The 12,622-nt window shown below is 50.2% G+C and overlaps 1 protein-coding gene and 1 long non-coding RNA gene across 5 annotated transcripts in view; one reads left to right on the top strand and one right to left on the bottom strand.

Moving 5' to 3' along the window:
* The window catches only part of SMPD4 (sphingomyelin phosphodiesterase 4), a 28,443-nt gene extending 17,745 nt beyond the window's left edge, over positions 1-10,698 (top strand). For 2 of the 4 annotated variants that reach the window (XM_007533783.3, XM_060194160.1), the window contains 10 exons: positions 1,309-1,395; positions 3,803-3,948; positions 4,451-4,541; positions 4,922-5,022; positions 5,963-6,126; positions 6,379-6,578; positions 7,894-8,127; positions 8,655-8,786; positions 8,983-9,111; positions 9,222-10,698. In XM_007533783.3, coding sequence (XP_007533845.1) covers positions 1,309-1,395; positions 3,803-3,948; positions 4,451-4,541; positions 4,922-5,022; positions 5,963-6,126; positions 6,379-6,578; positions 7,894-8,127; positions 8,655-8,786; positions 8,983-9,111; positions 9,222-9,551 — 1,614 coding nt within the window. In that variant the 3' untranslated portion in view covers positions 9,552-10,698. Of the gene's footprint in view, positions 1-1,308; positions 1,396-3,802; positions 3,949-4,450; positions 4,542-4,921; positions 5,023-5,962; positions 6,127-6,378; positions 6,579-7,893; positions 8,128-8,539; positions 8,787-8,982; positions 9,112-9,221 lie in introns of those variants that run through there. The other 2 variants (XM_007533781.3, XM_060194167.1) reach the window with 2 other exon arrangements.
* Positions 1-12,622, bottom strand: part of LOC132539424 (uncharacterized) — a 279,884-nt gene that overhangs the window by 264,120 nt on the left and 3,142 nt on the right. The window contains exon 2 of the long non-coding RNA XR_009550708.1: positions 10,885-11,422. This is a non-coding gene — a long non-coding RNA (uncharacterized LOC132539424). The remainder of the gene's footprint in view (positions 1-10,884; positions 11,423-12,622) is intronic.

Here is a 12,622-nt window from a genome sequence, read left to right as displayed (position 1 = left end):
CCATTGGGGGCTGCTCTGTGTGTCCACAGTCTAGGGCAGAAATCCAATGGGAGTACTGTGCTCCCTACACCCCACTGGGAGCCATAACAGACCTAGAGGTTGGCTCAGAAGAAGGCTGTGATGGGCCCACTCCTCCTTGTTCTCCTTCCTGCTCTACTCTGCCTGTCTCTGTGCTTGTCTTCTTGGAGTCTGGAATGTGCTTACTGGCACATTCTCCTGTGTAAAACATGCTGCTTGTGCAGGAAGAACTGTCCTTACAGGGCAGGATACATGCCTGAGCCAACTCTGGGTGATGCTTGGCTGCAGGGGTTGCTTCAGCAGGCTGCAGTGCTGCAGGAAGGCAGGGAGCAGGGTGCTGATGGGAACCAGATAGTGTGCCTGCTCAGTGGCCTCCCAGTATCTCAGGCTTTCCCTGGCCTCAGGGTTCCAGCTGCCTCTGGGTGTGTGTGGCTCTAGTATGTTCTCAGTACCTTCTGCCAGTAAGACTGATAAGAAGCTGGGGGGTGGGGTGGGCGAGGGGCGGGCATGTGTGTATGTGTGTGGGGGGCGGGTGTTGAAATAGCTGGACTTTGAGAATGAGAACTGCCTTGGTTGATTTTCAGAATACAGGGCAGGCAGGCCACAGAGGTCTGACTCTGTGCTGCCTTTGGAAGCTAGTCACCATGCAGAGAGGTACTGTTTGGGAGGGCGTTGATCAGAGTTTAGATGTGATAGACTTGATCATGTCATATATTGATTTAATAAGTTCATGACTACACAGTAAGGTATATATATTTTTTTGGTGGGTTTTTTGTTTTGTTTGGTTTTTTTTTGGACAGAGAGGCCTCCATCTAGAACTGGCTCTTCAGAAGTTTCTTTTCTGAGCCTTGGAGCCTTCAGGGCCTTGGGGGCCAGCAAGACACTTGAGCTTCTGGCAGGCTTCCCATAGTGCCACTCTCAGGGTCGGGGGAGAGCAAGAGTGTGCTGTAAGCAAGAGTCAGGGTGACCCTGAAGGCCAGCCTGTCCTACTCTCTGGCAGGTGGCAGCAGGAGTGTGAACACCAGGAGGCCTGGCCTGAGCGACGGAGAGGGTGGTGTCTTGCTGACCTCAGGCTGCTGGACTGTGATGATTTCAATTGTCACTGATGTGATTTTGTTTTTGTTTTGTTTTGTTTTCTCTCCTTCTGGGCTCATTCTTGCCTTTTTCTTTCTCCAACCCCCCCTTGGCCCTCCCCTATCCCCACCCCACCCCATCCCCCACCCCTGCCCTGTCTTCTCCCTCCTACCTTTGCCCTACTTGCCTTTTCCCTTGGTTTCTGTCTTGTCTCAGCTGGAGGTTCTGCACTACCGACTCAGTGTCTCCAACGCCCTCCACAGCCCTGCCCAACCCAGCCTCCAGGCCCTCCACGCCTACCAAGTACTGGCCGCTCTCAGTTTGTTCCTTGTCACCCTTTCTCCGTGGTGTAAGCCACAGAGCTCGTGTCAGTGCAGTTGGTAAAGCAAGGGTCTGGTTGGGACTTGGCTGGGATAATTCAGAGACTAGTTTTAGACTGATGTTCCTGTATGTGTAGCTCAGGAGCCAGCTTTCAGTTTGATCCAGCCTTTAGCTTTGCTAGGTAGCGTGGCTCTAGGATGTGTGGCCATTAAGCTACAGCATCATTGAATATGCCTGGTCAAGCCCCAGTCCTGCTACATCATCACAGATTCTGAAGTGTCAGACTGGCACTGGTTTGGGGGTAATGAAATACCTTTGCAAAGGCCCTGGGGTTTGTGAGTGGTGTGGTTTTACCCACTCAAACATATGTGGGGTAGAAGTGCAGAGAGAATGCAGCCTAGTCGCTTGTGAACTCCTGGAGGTGGGTCAGAACTGGCTGTCATCTTCTGAAGACAGTGGCCTGCTTAGGCAGAAGTGGCCAGTGTGTGAACAGATGCAAGGTTGGTGTGGAGTTCAGAGTCTCTGTAACCTGCTTACTGATGACATGAGTACAAGGAAATCTGGATCCAAAAAAAAAAAAAAAATGATGGAAATAGGCATCTAGAACAGTGCTTGAGGCCAGGAGTTTACCCAGTTCATTCTCAGTGAGGTCTCATGAAACTACAAATGAATTGAGCCTCAGGTGAGAAACTGTGTTTTGCTGTGGTGAGCACAGCACACAACAGGGCTTCTGCTCAGTGGCAGGAGTCTTGGTGGGGGAAGTAGGCAGAGTATATGAGTGGGAGAGGTCTCATTCTGGCAAGAGCCGGGTACAACAGCCCTGACAGGAGTCAAGGGAGGCCCAGTGAGACAAACCAAAGACTTTGGGAAAGTCTATAAAAGGTGGGAGTTGTGGGCTTTGTTTTGGTCACCATGGGGGCTTCACCACTCTTGAATTTTTCAGATAAGAAAGAGGCAGAGAGGGAGAGACAGAGACATTACAGCACCAAAGCTTCCTTCAATGCTGGGGACACTGGACTGGAACTTGGCTCACACAAATGGCAGCACTGTCCACATAGACTGTTTGCCAATCCTAAAGGGGGCGGGAACTTAACTTGACAAACCTGGACTTGGGACCCAAACCCTAGTTTTGCAGAGACAAATGGCTGGGGGTGGGGAATAAGCAGGACTCCCCAGTTCCAGTGTGGATGCTTCCCTGAACTGAAATGATAGTGGCTAACATCAGGGTAAGGGGCAGAGAATGAGATAAAGGAAAAAACTCACAGAGCAAGCCTAACACCGGTGCCCTTTAGTCTTTTGTTGTTACTATTACTTATTCATCATTATTGTTATTTTCTCACCAGAGCTCTGCTCAGCTCTGGCTTATGGTGGTGTGGGGAATTGAACCTAGGACTTCAAAAGCCTCATCATGAGTCTTTTTGCAGAACCATTATGTTATCTCCCCCGTCCTTTATTATTATTATTGTCATTAAAGTCCCTTATGCTTTTTCTGCAAAATGTTGCTAATTCATGCCACAAAAACTTAAAATTAGAGATAAGCCAAAGAAAACTCTCTTGAGCCCTGTAGCTCTTCGCCCAAACAGTGACTGGGTATGTCGCCTGGGCCATGTCACCATGGCCAGTGGCAGCAGCTTCCTCTGCTTGGGCTCTTGAGAGGGGCTGCATCCTGTGTGTGCCAGGAGGCTCGGCCTGCATCAGTCTGCTTCAGCATTGCTCAGGATTTAGATGAGAATGTCAGAACCCCAGAGACTTGGGGGTTAAAGTGGTGTGTTAGTCTGGGCACCCCAAGAGAGAGGTCCACAAAGCCTTGCCCTGGGTTGTTTGATGAGAGTGATGTAACTCTTCCCTTCTCTGCCCCAGCTCTATTAGAATGGGTGAGGGGCTCCCCTGGACTGAACCATATCAAGGATAGGGAGCAAGTAGAGGATGGGAGTTGTAGCAGGAGAAACTAGGGTAAGTTTTACCTGAAAAGGGAAGCCGTGGGCTATAGCAGATCCCCAAGAAGTAGACAGCCTGAGTCCAGATCTGGGGTGGGATGCGCAACTGTCCTTCCCCCTGAGAACAAGGATGGGCAACGGCAGCCTCAGTCTCCTGAAGGTTGGACAGTGAGTTTCGGTGAATGCAGGTAAGCACCTGGCAGATTTGTCTATTATTTTCACAAGCTTTCTCGGGGCTTGCCATGCAGGCTTTACCACTCATGAGGCGGCTTCAGACCCAGCAGTACAAGGTGTGCTGCCAGGTGCCAGGTAGAGGTGGGGCCTTAGGAGTGGGCGTGCTGTTAAGCTAGCCCATGCATGGCGGGATGTGGTCAGACTTGGGGGCTGAGCACAGGCACCCACTTCTCCCCAGACTACCTAGATTCCTGATGCCATTACACTGTCCACCTTAGGAGTCTTTCACACCGACAGAGGAGCACGTCTTGGTGGTGCGCCTGCTGTTGAAGCACCTGCACGCCTTTGCCAACAGCCTGAAGCCTGAGCAGGTCTCTCCTTCTGCCCACTCACATGCCACCAGCCCCCTGGAGGAATTCAAACGGTGAGTACAGCATTCCACGGGGCTCTAGTGCCTCATGAGTACACAGTCGTCACTTGCCCGAGGACCTTTTTCCAAGGTGTGTGAAGCAGGGTAAGGATGGCCTGCCCCACTGCCTCAGCTGCTCCTTCTCTGGCGGCACCACCTTCCCTCCAGGCCAGCCCTGTGCAGTAGCCAAGCCAGTGAGGACAGGAGTGCCTTTGTAGCAGTGGAGACCGGGTTCTCTGCTGCCCTGCTCCTCCTTCCTCCTCCCTACCTCTTCCTCCTCCACTTTTGTCAGAAGAACAGTCTAAATGGCGGTGCACACAGGAGCCATACCGGGCAGCCACTTAAATGATGTGTGTCCTTGGGACATTCCCCAGCTTCTCAGACTTAAGTGTCTTTTCTCTGAAGAACTGGACTGGAACTAGCTCTATCCCCGGGGAGCTGCTATAGGCATGACCAGCCCTAGCAGAGGGGATCTGATGGGAGCACCTGTGAAGTGACCCCTCTCTCTCTCTCGTAGGGCTGCTCTTCCCCGGTTTGTCCAGCAGAAGCTATACCTCTTCCTGCAGCACTGTTTTGGCCACTGGCCCCTGGATGCATCATTCCGAGCTGTGAGTATTGCCCCATCACGTGTGTGGTTGTCCTCAGCTGTGATGCAGGAGGTTTGCTTTTCTAGCTTCACCTTTTCCTTGGGTAAGGGAAAGCTCCCTCTGCCGTGAACAGCATCCCATACTGAATTTCAGCTAGCTTTCTCACGGGGAGAGCTTGCTCTTGAAACTCCTGCTTTTGAAGGACAGTTAGAGGTCATCAGGGTGCACCGAGTCCCTTCTGTGCCATCTCAAAGCCAACAGAAGCCAGATCCCCATGGAAAGGGGTGCGTGTCTGGAGCTAGGCACTGGGTCTCCCAAGGAGTTGGCCCAGAGCCCCACCTATATAGCTCACATAGGTGGACACCACCACCACTGGGCCCTCAGGACCAATGTCTCCCTAGGTGTTAGAGATGTGGCTGAGTTACCTGCAGCCCTGGAGGTATGCACCTGAGAAGCAGGCTCAGAGCAGCGACAGCCAGTCCCGCTGTGTGTCGGAGCGATGGTGAGCCCAGCTCTTCCCCAGGGAACCTGATTTCTGGGCCTCTGGGATTGGTTTCCTGCACCACTGCACCATCCCCATTCTCCACACCTTTCATCATTATACTCTCACTCAAATATGTGTTCACATTCATGCCCATCTTCCCTTGACCCTGTTTCCCAGTTCTGCATGGTGTTGTCACTCTATCCACATTATCTTTTTTTTTTTTTTTTTTGCCTCCAGGGTTATCACTGGGTCTTGGTGCTTGCACTACTCTGCTCCTGGAGGCCATTTTCTTTTTTCATTTTTGGATAGGACAGAGAGAAATTGAGAGGGGAGGGAGAGAGACAGACACCTGCAGACCTGCTTCACCATTTGTGAAGCGACCCCTCTGCAGGTGGGAAGCCAGAGGCTCAAACCAGGAACCTTTCATGGGTCTTTGTGCTTTGTCCTGTGTGCATTTAACTAGATGTACCACCGCCCGACCCCTTGTCTCTTTTTTTTCTTAACCCAGAGCACTGTTCAGCTCTGGCTTAATGGTGGTGTGGGGGATTGAACTTGGGACCTTGCAGCCTCAGGCATGAAAGCCTTTTTGCATAACCATTATGCCATCTCTGCTTCCCCCATGCCCATCATTTTCTCATGACCAACCGCCAGAGTTTCATTGGCACTACTTCTCTTCTTAGCTTCCCTCCCCATTGCACCTCTGATGTCAAGATCAACTTTTGCTGTGGTGGCTTTGGGTCTCTGAAAAAGGGCTTCATCTTATGGAATAATTCTATCCACCCTGCCCTACCTCCCCTGCCCACCCCAGAACCCCTCATCCACCCTCTTGACACCTCCATGGGTGGAGGCCTAGAAGAGTCTGGACCCCGAAGAAAAACAGGTGTGCTATGGAGCTGTGGCTCATTGTGTCCTAGACACTGGTGGGAGGTCTAACCCCAACATACTGCTCCGTCCCCAGGGTGCCCTTTGTGCAGGAGAACCTGTTGATGTATACCAAGCTCTTTGTGGCCTTCTTGGGCCGTGCACTCCGCACTGACCTGGTCAGTCCCAAGAATGCGCTTATGGTGTTCCGAGTCGCCAAAGTCTTTGCCCAGCCCAACCTGGCTGAAATGATCCAAAAAGGTAAGCACTGAGCCAGCAGGAAGCAACATGCAGAGTCACCCTTAATTCCTGTGTGCCCCTTATAGTATTATGTCCTTTTGCTTCTTCTTGTGGCTCCCTGCCATTCTGTGCAGACTGACAGAAGCTCCCAGAGCTTCAGGAGCTGAGCCCCTGCCCTGGGCAACGTTGATGCCGTGTAAACCTCTGGAGGTGTCCAATTAACTGGCCAGTGGTGACCTGGAACCAAAGACAAACTCATATCCTGCTTTCCAGGAGAGCAGCTGTTTCTGGAGCCTGAGCTTGTCATCCCCCATCGCCAGCACCGGCTCTTCATGCCTACTTTCACCGGAAGCTTCCTGTCGTCGTGGCCAACTGTCACAGACACTTCCTTCAAGGTGAAGAGCCATGTCTACAGCCTGGAGGGCCAGGACTGCAAGTACACCCCAATGTTTGGTCCAGAGGTCCGGACGCTGGTGAGTTGCTGACCTACTTTGTGCCTCTGAGCCAGGGACAGTATGTACATTTCAGAGAAGAGAAGGCTGGGTGTTGACAAGATGCTGCTATCCCCACTGCCCTATCTTTTCAGGGAGGGGTCATCTTTCCTCATAATAAAGGTAGCATTTATTTCAAAGTTTGTACACTAGTTGTCTCAAAGACCTTAAAAATCTTTGCCTTGGGAGTTGGGCGGTAGCACAGCAGGTTAAGCGCATGAGAAAAAGAGACACCTGCAGACCTGCTTCACCACCTGTGAAGCGACTCCCCTGCAGGTGGGGAGCCGGGACTCGAACCAGGATCCTCATGCATGGTAATATGTGTGCCTAATCTGGTGCACCAGTACCCAGCTCCTCAATTTTCTTTCTTAATCTCTCATTTGGAACTCTCTCTTGTGAAATTAAATTATATACATATAATTTTTTAAACTTCTGTATTGGGGGACTAATGGTTTATAGTTGATAGTAAAATACAATAGTTTGTACATGCATATCATTTCCCAGTTTTCCACATAACAATTCAACTCCCTGCATATATATATATATATTTTTTTTTTTTCACTTGATAGGAAAGGAATTTAGAGGGGAAGGAAAGAGAGGTGGAGAAACATACCTACATCCCTGCTTCACCACTCATGATGCTGGTCCCGTGTAGGTGGGGACTGAGGACCTGAACCTGGGTCTTTGTGCCTGGTAGTATGTATGCTCAGCAGGTGTGCCACTACCCAGCCCCAAAATAAAAACCTTTCAAAAACCTGTCTGGGCTGGGGAAACAGCATGATGGTTATGTAAAGAGACTTTCATGCCTGAGGCTCCAGAGTTTAATCCCCAACACCAGCATAAGCCAGAGCTGAGCACTGCTCTGGTCTCTCTCCCCTCTCTGTATTGCTCATTTAAAAAAACAAACAGGGAGTTGGGCTGTAGCACAGCGGGTTAAGCGCAGGTGGCGCTAAGCTCAAGGACAGGCATCAGGATCCCGGTTCGAGCCCCCGGCTCCCCACCTGCAGGGGAGTCGCTTCACAGGCGGTGAAGCAGGTCTGCAGGTGTCTGTCTTTCTCTCCCCCTCTCTGTCTTCCCCTCCTCTCTCCATTTCTCTCTGTCCTATCCAACAACAATGACATCAGTAATAACTACAACAATAAAACAACAAGGGCAACAAAAGGAAATAAATAAAATAAAAAATAAATAAAATTAGAAAAAAAAAAAACCCTTTGTCATGGGAGGAGACTTGGTCTTGGTGACTGGGTGTGTTGAGGCAGCTTCCCTGGACCAGCTAACCCTCTTCTCTACCCCGTAGGTCTTACGTCTTGCTCAGCTCATCACACAGGCCAAACAAACTGCCAAGTCCATGTCTGATCAGTGTGGGGAGAACGCAGCCAGCCGCCCCTTTCTGTCATGGCTGGGCTTCAGCTCTATGGACTCTAATGGCTCCTACCCAGCCAACGACCTGGATGAGATGGGGCTGGACAGCATCCGCAAGACAGACGAATACCTGGAGAAGGCCCTGGAGTACCTGTGCCAGATGTTCCGAGTATGAGCCGTGGGTCTGTCTCTTCCCTGGGCCTTGATATCCCCCCCCCCCCCACCTCACCCTCTCCCTCACATGACACCAGCCTCACTCCAGGGCCCATCATGGTTCCTTCTACACAGGACCCAACACTGGCCTTCTGTTCTGAGTCTCGCTGTTGTTTGATCTGGTGGGGTGAAGACTAGTCTCCCTTCACCTTGAATCTAAAAGCAAGTTGTTTCTTTTTTATTATTATTTATTTATTTTATTCCCTTTTGTTGCCCTTGTTTTTTTATTGTTGTAGTTGTTGTTATTGATGTCGTCATTGTTGGATAGAACAGAGAGAAATGGAGAGAGGAGAGTAAGACAGAGAGGGGGAGAGAAAGACAGACACCTGCAGACTTGCTTCACCGCTTGTGAAACAACACCCCTGCAGGTGGGGAGCTGGGGACTTGAACTGGGATCCTTATGCCAGTCCTTGCACTTTGCACCACCTGCACTTAACCCGCTGCACTACCGCCGGACTCCCAAGCAAGTTGTTTCTTTGGCAGCTCAGTGAGGCCCAGCTAGCTCACCTCACACTTGCCTTGGGGACAACTCAGGATGAAAATGGAAAGAAACAGCTCCCAGACTGCATTGTGGGAGAGAATGGCCTCATCCTCACACCCCTGGGCCGTTACCAGGTAAGAAGAACCTGGAGGCTCCTGGACTTTCTGGGAAAGTTGGCTGCTTTTGGTCCTGCCAGTCTCTTTGCCACCCCACCCCTACCCCTCACTTATGCCCCTAAGCAGAGACAGCTCCTTTAAGTTGTTTGCAAAACTGAAATTTCTCAGCTCTCTTTGGCCTAGTTTTACCTGGTACCTCTCCTGCCACTTCCAGATCATCAACGGACTGCGGAAGTTTGACATCGAATACCAGGGAGACTCAGAGCTGCAGCCCATCCGGAGCTATGAGATTGCAGGTCTAGTCCGTGTGCTCTTCCGCCTGTCTTCTGCCATCAACCAAAAGGTAAGTGAGGGGGAGAGCTGCCCCCTCAGCTAAGCACTCTTCTAGGTAGGGCCAGTGGAGTGCATAGCATGCTCCTGCCCACTCTCACAGTGCCTGTGTCTCTGCTCTAGTTTGCAGGTGAGATGACAGCCCTGTGCTCCCGTGCTGACTTCCTCGGCAGCTTTTGTCGCTACCATCTCATGGAGCCTGGACTAGCAGACAAGCACCTGCTGAGTCCTGTGGGGCGAGGGTGTGGAACCAACCGGGTTCGTGGCCCCAGGCTCAGCCTGCGATTCCTGGGCAGCTACAGGACACTACTGTCGCTGCTGCTTGTCTTCTTTGTGGCCTCTCTGTTCTGCATTGGGCCCCTGCCATGCTCTCTGTTTCTTGTTCTGGGCTACCTCCTCTATGCCGTGACCATGACACTGCTGACTGAGCGAGGCAAGCTGCACCAGCTCTGACCACAGTTCAGGCACTGTCCCCATGGAAAACAGGATAGCTGGGTGGTCCCTCCCTTGCACCCAGGAGACCACTTCCAAGCCTGAGTCCTATCACTTTCATGCTTCAAGGGGTGTTTTTCTGATGCATGGAGCCCCTCCAGGAGGGAACCTGAGATGAAAAGGATTCAGTTTGGGCTCGGCTAGAAAACACTAGGCTAGAGCCGGAGGGCTTGGGACAGGGATCATCTGGGCACTCCCCCTCTGCTAGCCGCTCTGTAGCCGGATGGTTCTTGAGGCCTTTCTTTTTAACCATTTTAGTTTTATTCATTGAAGCTCAGGAGTCAGGGTTTCCTCAGGAGGGCTGGCTGGGTGCTGCTGGCCACTGTCCTCAAGGTGGGCAGAGAGAGTGGGGTTTCTCACCCTGAGTATCGTCAGGACAGTAGCTTAGCCTCTGCATCCAAGGCAGAATCAAAGCCCCTGAAAGAGAGTCTTGGAAAAATTAGATAGTGATTGATCTCCCTGATTCCCAATTTTAAAACTAAGATATACTACCACATATGGCAAAGTGAGGACTGCTGTCTGTTACGTTCTCCCAGTTACTCTAAGCCTGGGCTGAGTCATCCCACAATTAAGGAAAAAGGTCTCTCGGGAACATAGATGCCCATGGGTCAGTGCCCCACCTCTAAGCTCCCTCTGGCCCACAAGCTGCCAAACATGTTGCTCAATGTCCCCCTTGTCCCTGGTGGGCTCTGGTCCCTCGGGCACAGGGGATGCAACACAGTTGCCAGAGTTGGGTCCTGCTGGCATCTACTCTACAGCCAAAGATAGTCAAAAGCACTGCTTGTTCCTTCAGTAAAATCAAGTGCTCAGAGACACAGGAACCTTTCAGTAATGCAGATATTCAGACTACATAGCAGCTATGTGTTTACTGTCAAAAATTGCCTTGGGGTCTTGAACATCTTCCTTCATCCTGTGGATGACACATGACAGAGAACCACATTCCAATGTGATTTTACAACCAAACTTTTTTTTTTAAGTTTTCAGATGAAACACTGGGCTTTGTGTTTTGATGTGAACTCAAAATAATGGTATTTGGGAGCCTGTGACCCAAAATCAAACCAAACTTGTAACCAACCATGGATCTGAATAAATCTGTTCTTGCTCCTAAGTCTTCCTGATGCCTGGGCTCAGCTACCTGTGAGGTTGTGCATTTCAAGACACCCTGAGCACTCGTGACCTGTAGGTATGGCCACTCACCCAGAAGGAAGAGTGATGGCGCCACTTCGTGTAGCAGCAGCAAGCCCAGGCAGGCAGGCCCAGGCAGGCGCGCGCATGCGCGCGCACACGCACACACGCACACACACACACACTGAGACAGCCATCATGGAAACGGGTTACCTCCTGTATGTGAGTTTGGGAGATCCATGCTGGGTCTGTGTGAGTTCTGTCTTCTTAGCAAAGCAGAGTTGCCACTGGTAATCCAGGAATATATGATGCCTTCGTGGCTTCTAAAAGACAGCTGGAAACTGAGCTGTGTTCTTCACCACCTCTTGTGAGCTCTGGACAGGAGCTAGTCTTTTTTTTTTTTCCCTACACATTTCCCACAACTAGAGTTGCATATCTCATACACTCCAATGGAAGCTTTCCTATTCTTTATCCTTCTGGGAGTATGGACCCAGGATCATTATGGGGTGCAAAAGGTGGAAGGTCTGGCTTCTGTAATTGCTTCTCCACTGAACATGAGCATTGTCAGGTTGATCCATATGCCCAGCCTGTCTCCCTTTCCCTAGTGAGGCAAAGCTTTGGGGAAACAAGGTTCCAAGGTACATTGATGAGGTTGTCTGCCCTGGCGGAGTCAGGTTGGAATTATGGTAGCATCTGCAACTTGGTGTCTGAAAAAGCAGTAAGACATAAAGAACAAATTGTTTAATCTGGAATCTAGAGGCAAGAATATAGCAGATGAGATTTGGAGTCTCCATTTTGGGAAAAGGTCTGTTTTAGGTTTTATTCCAAGGGGCCCATGACTTTTTTTTTTGCCTGAGTGAGCCTGACAGCTAACATTCAGGTAGACCAAAGGTATTGTCCGGGGAGATGGTGTCAGAGTTGGAAATAGGACTAGAAAGCTGGGTCAAGAAAGTAGTTCCCAAATCTGGGAAAAGTATATAAATACCACTAACTGTAAACCCCATTAATTTGATCTGGGCCCCATATTCAGTACAGGAGCCTGTGTAACCTCTGTATCTCTGTAGGTAGGAGCTAAGTCTTGTGTGTCAAGTGTCTTCCTTTCCCTGGGTTTTGATTGATTGCTTGAGTCAGAATTGATGGGAACAGGAAATGTGAGTCTCTTCATCTAGCACTCACATCTAACTTGTTACCAGACTCAGTAAGTCAAAAGAAGGGGTATGTCCACACTGAGGTGGTAGCCTGGGGTCATGGCCTCCATGCAACACCCCTGCCCACAAGGAAGCAGCTTACTATCAGCACACACTACTTGTTGACACTTTTCTTCCTGTTACTCAGAAACATATCACCAGAAAGCAAAAGCAAGATACTCAAAAGTGCCCTGTGCCTCCACTAGTCGCTGAGCTGTCTACCACCTGATGTGTGACACCTTGACCTATGCTGGGGATCCAGGTCAGGCAGGACCACCTTTGCATAAGATGATTTGTGTAGCTTTCATTAAAAAAAAGAAAGCTAACTCCATTTGGCTCAAAATAAGAAATCTTAGGGTTTTTATCTATGGTGCAATGGGACTCAAGCATGATGTCCCATGTCTGATCCCCATTGCATGTGCCAGAGTGCTGGTCTGGTTCTCTCAATAAATATATAAAGCTGGGCCCAGGAGGTGGTACAATAAGTAGGACACTGAACTTGGAAACATGAGGCCCCAAGTTCAGTTCCTAGCATCCCATATACCAGAGTGATGCTTTAGTTCTCTCTCCCTTAAGCTTGTTTAATAAAAATTAAATTTTCTTTTTTTTTTCTCTCAACTCCTCTCCCTCACCACTAATTTTCTTTCTTTTTTTTAAGATTTTATTTATGAGAAAGAGGAGAGAGAACCAGACAACACTCTGGTACATGTGCTGCCAGGG

The sequence above is a fragment of the Erinaceus europaeus genome, chromosome 1 (genome assembly GCF_950295315.1).
Source record: "Erinaceus europaeus chromosome 1, mEriEur2.1, whole genome shotgun sequence".
Taxonomy (NCBI): domain Eukaryota; kingdom Metazoa; phylum Chordata; class Mammalia; order Eulipotyphla; family Erinaceidae; genus Erinaceus; species Erinaceus europaeus.
Note: the sequence above shows the minus strand (reverse complement) of the source record. Positions and strands in the feature narration are given on the sequence as shown.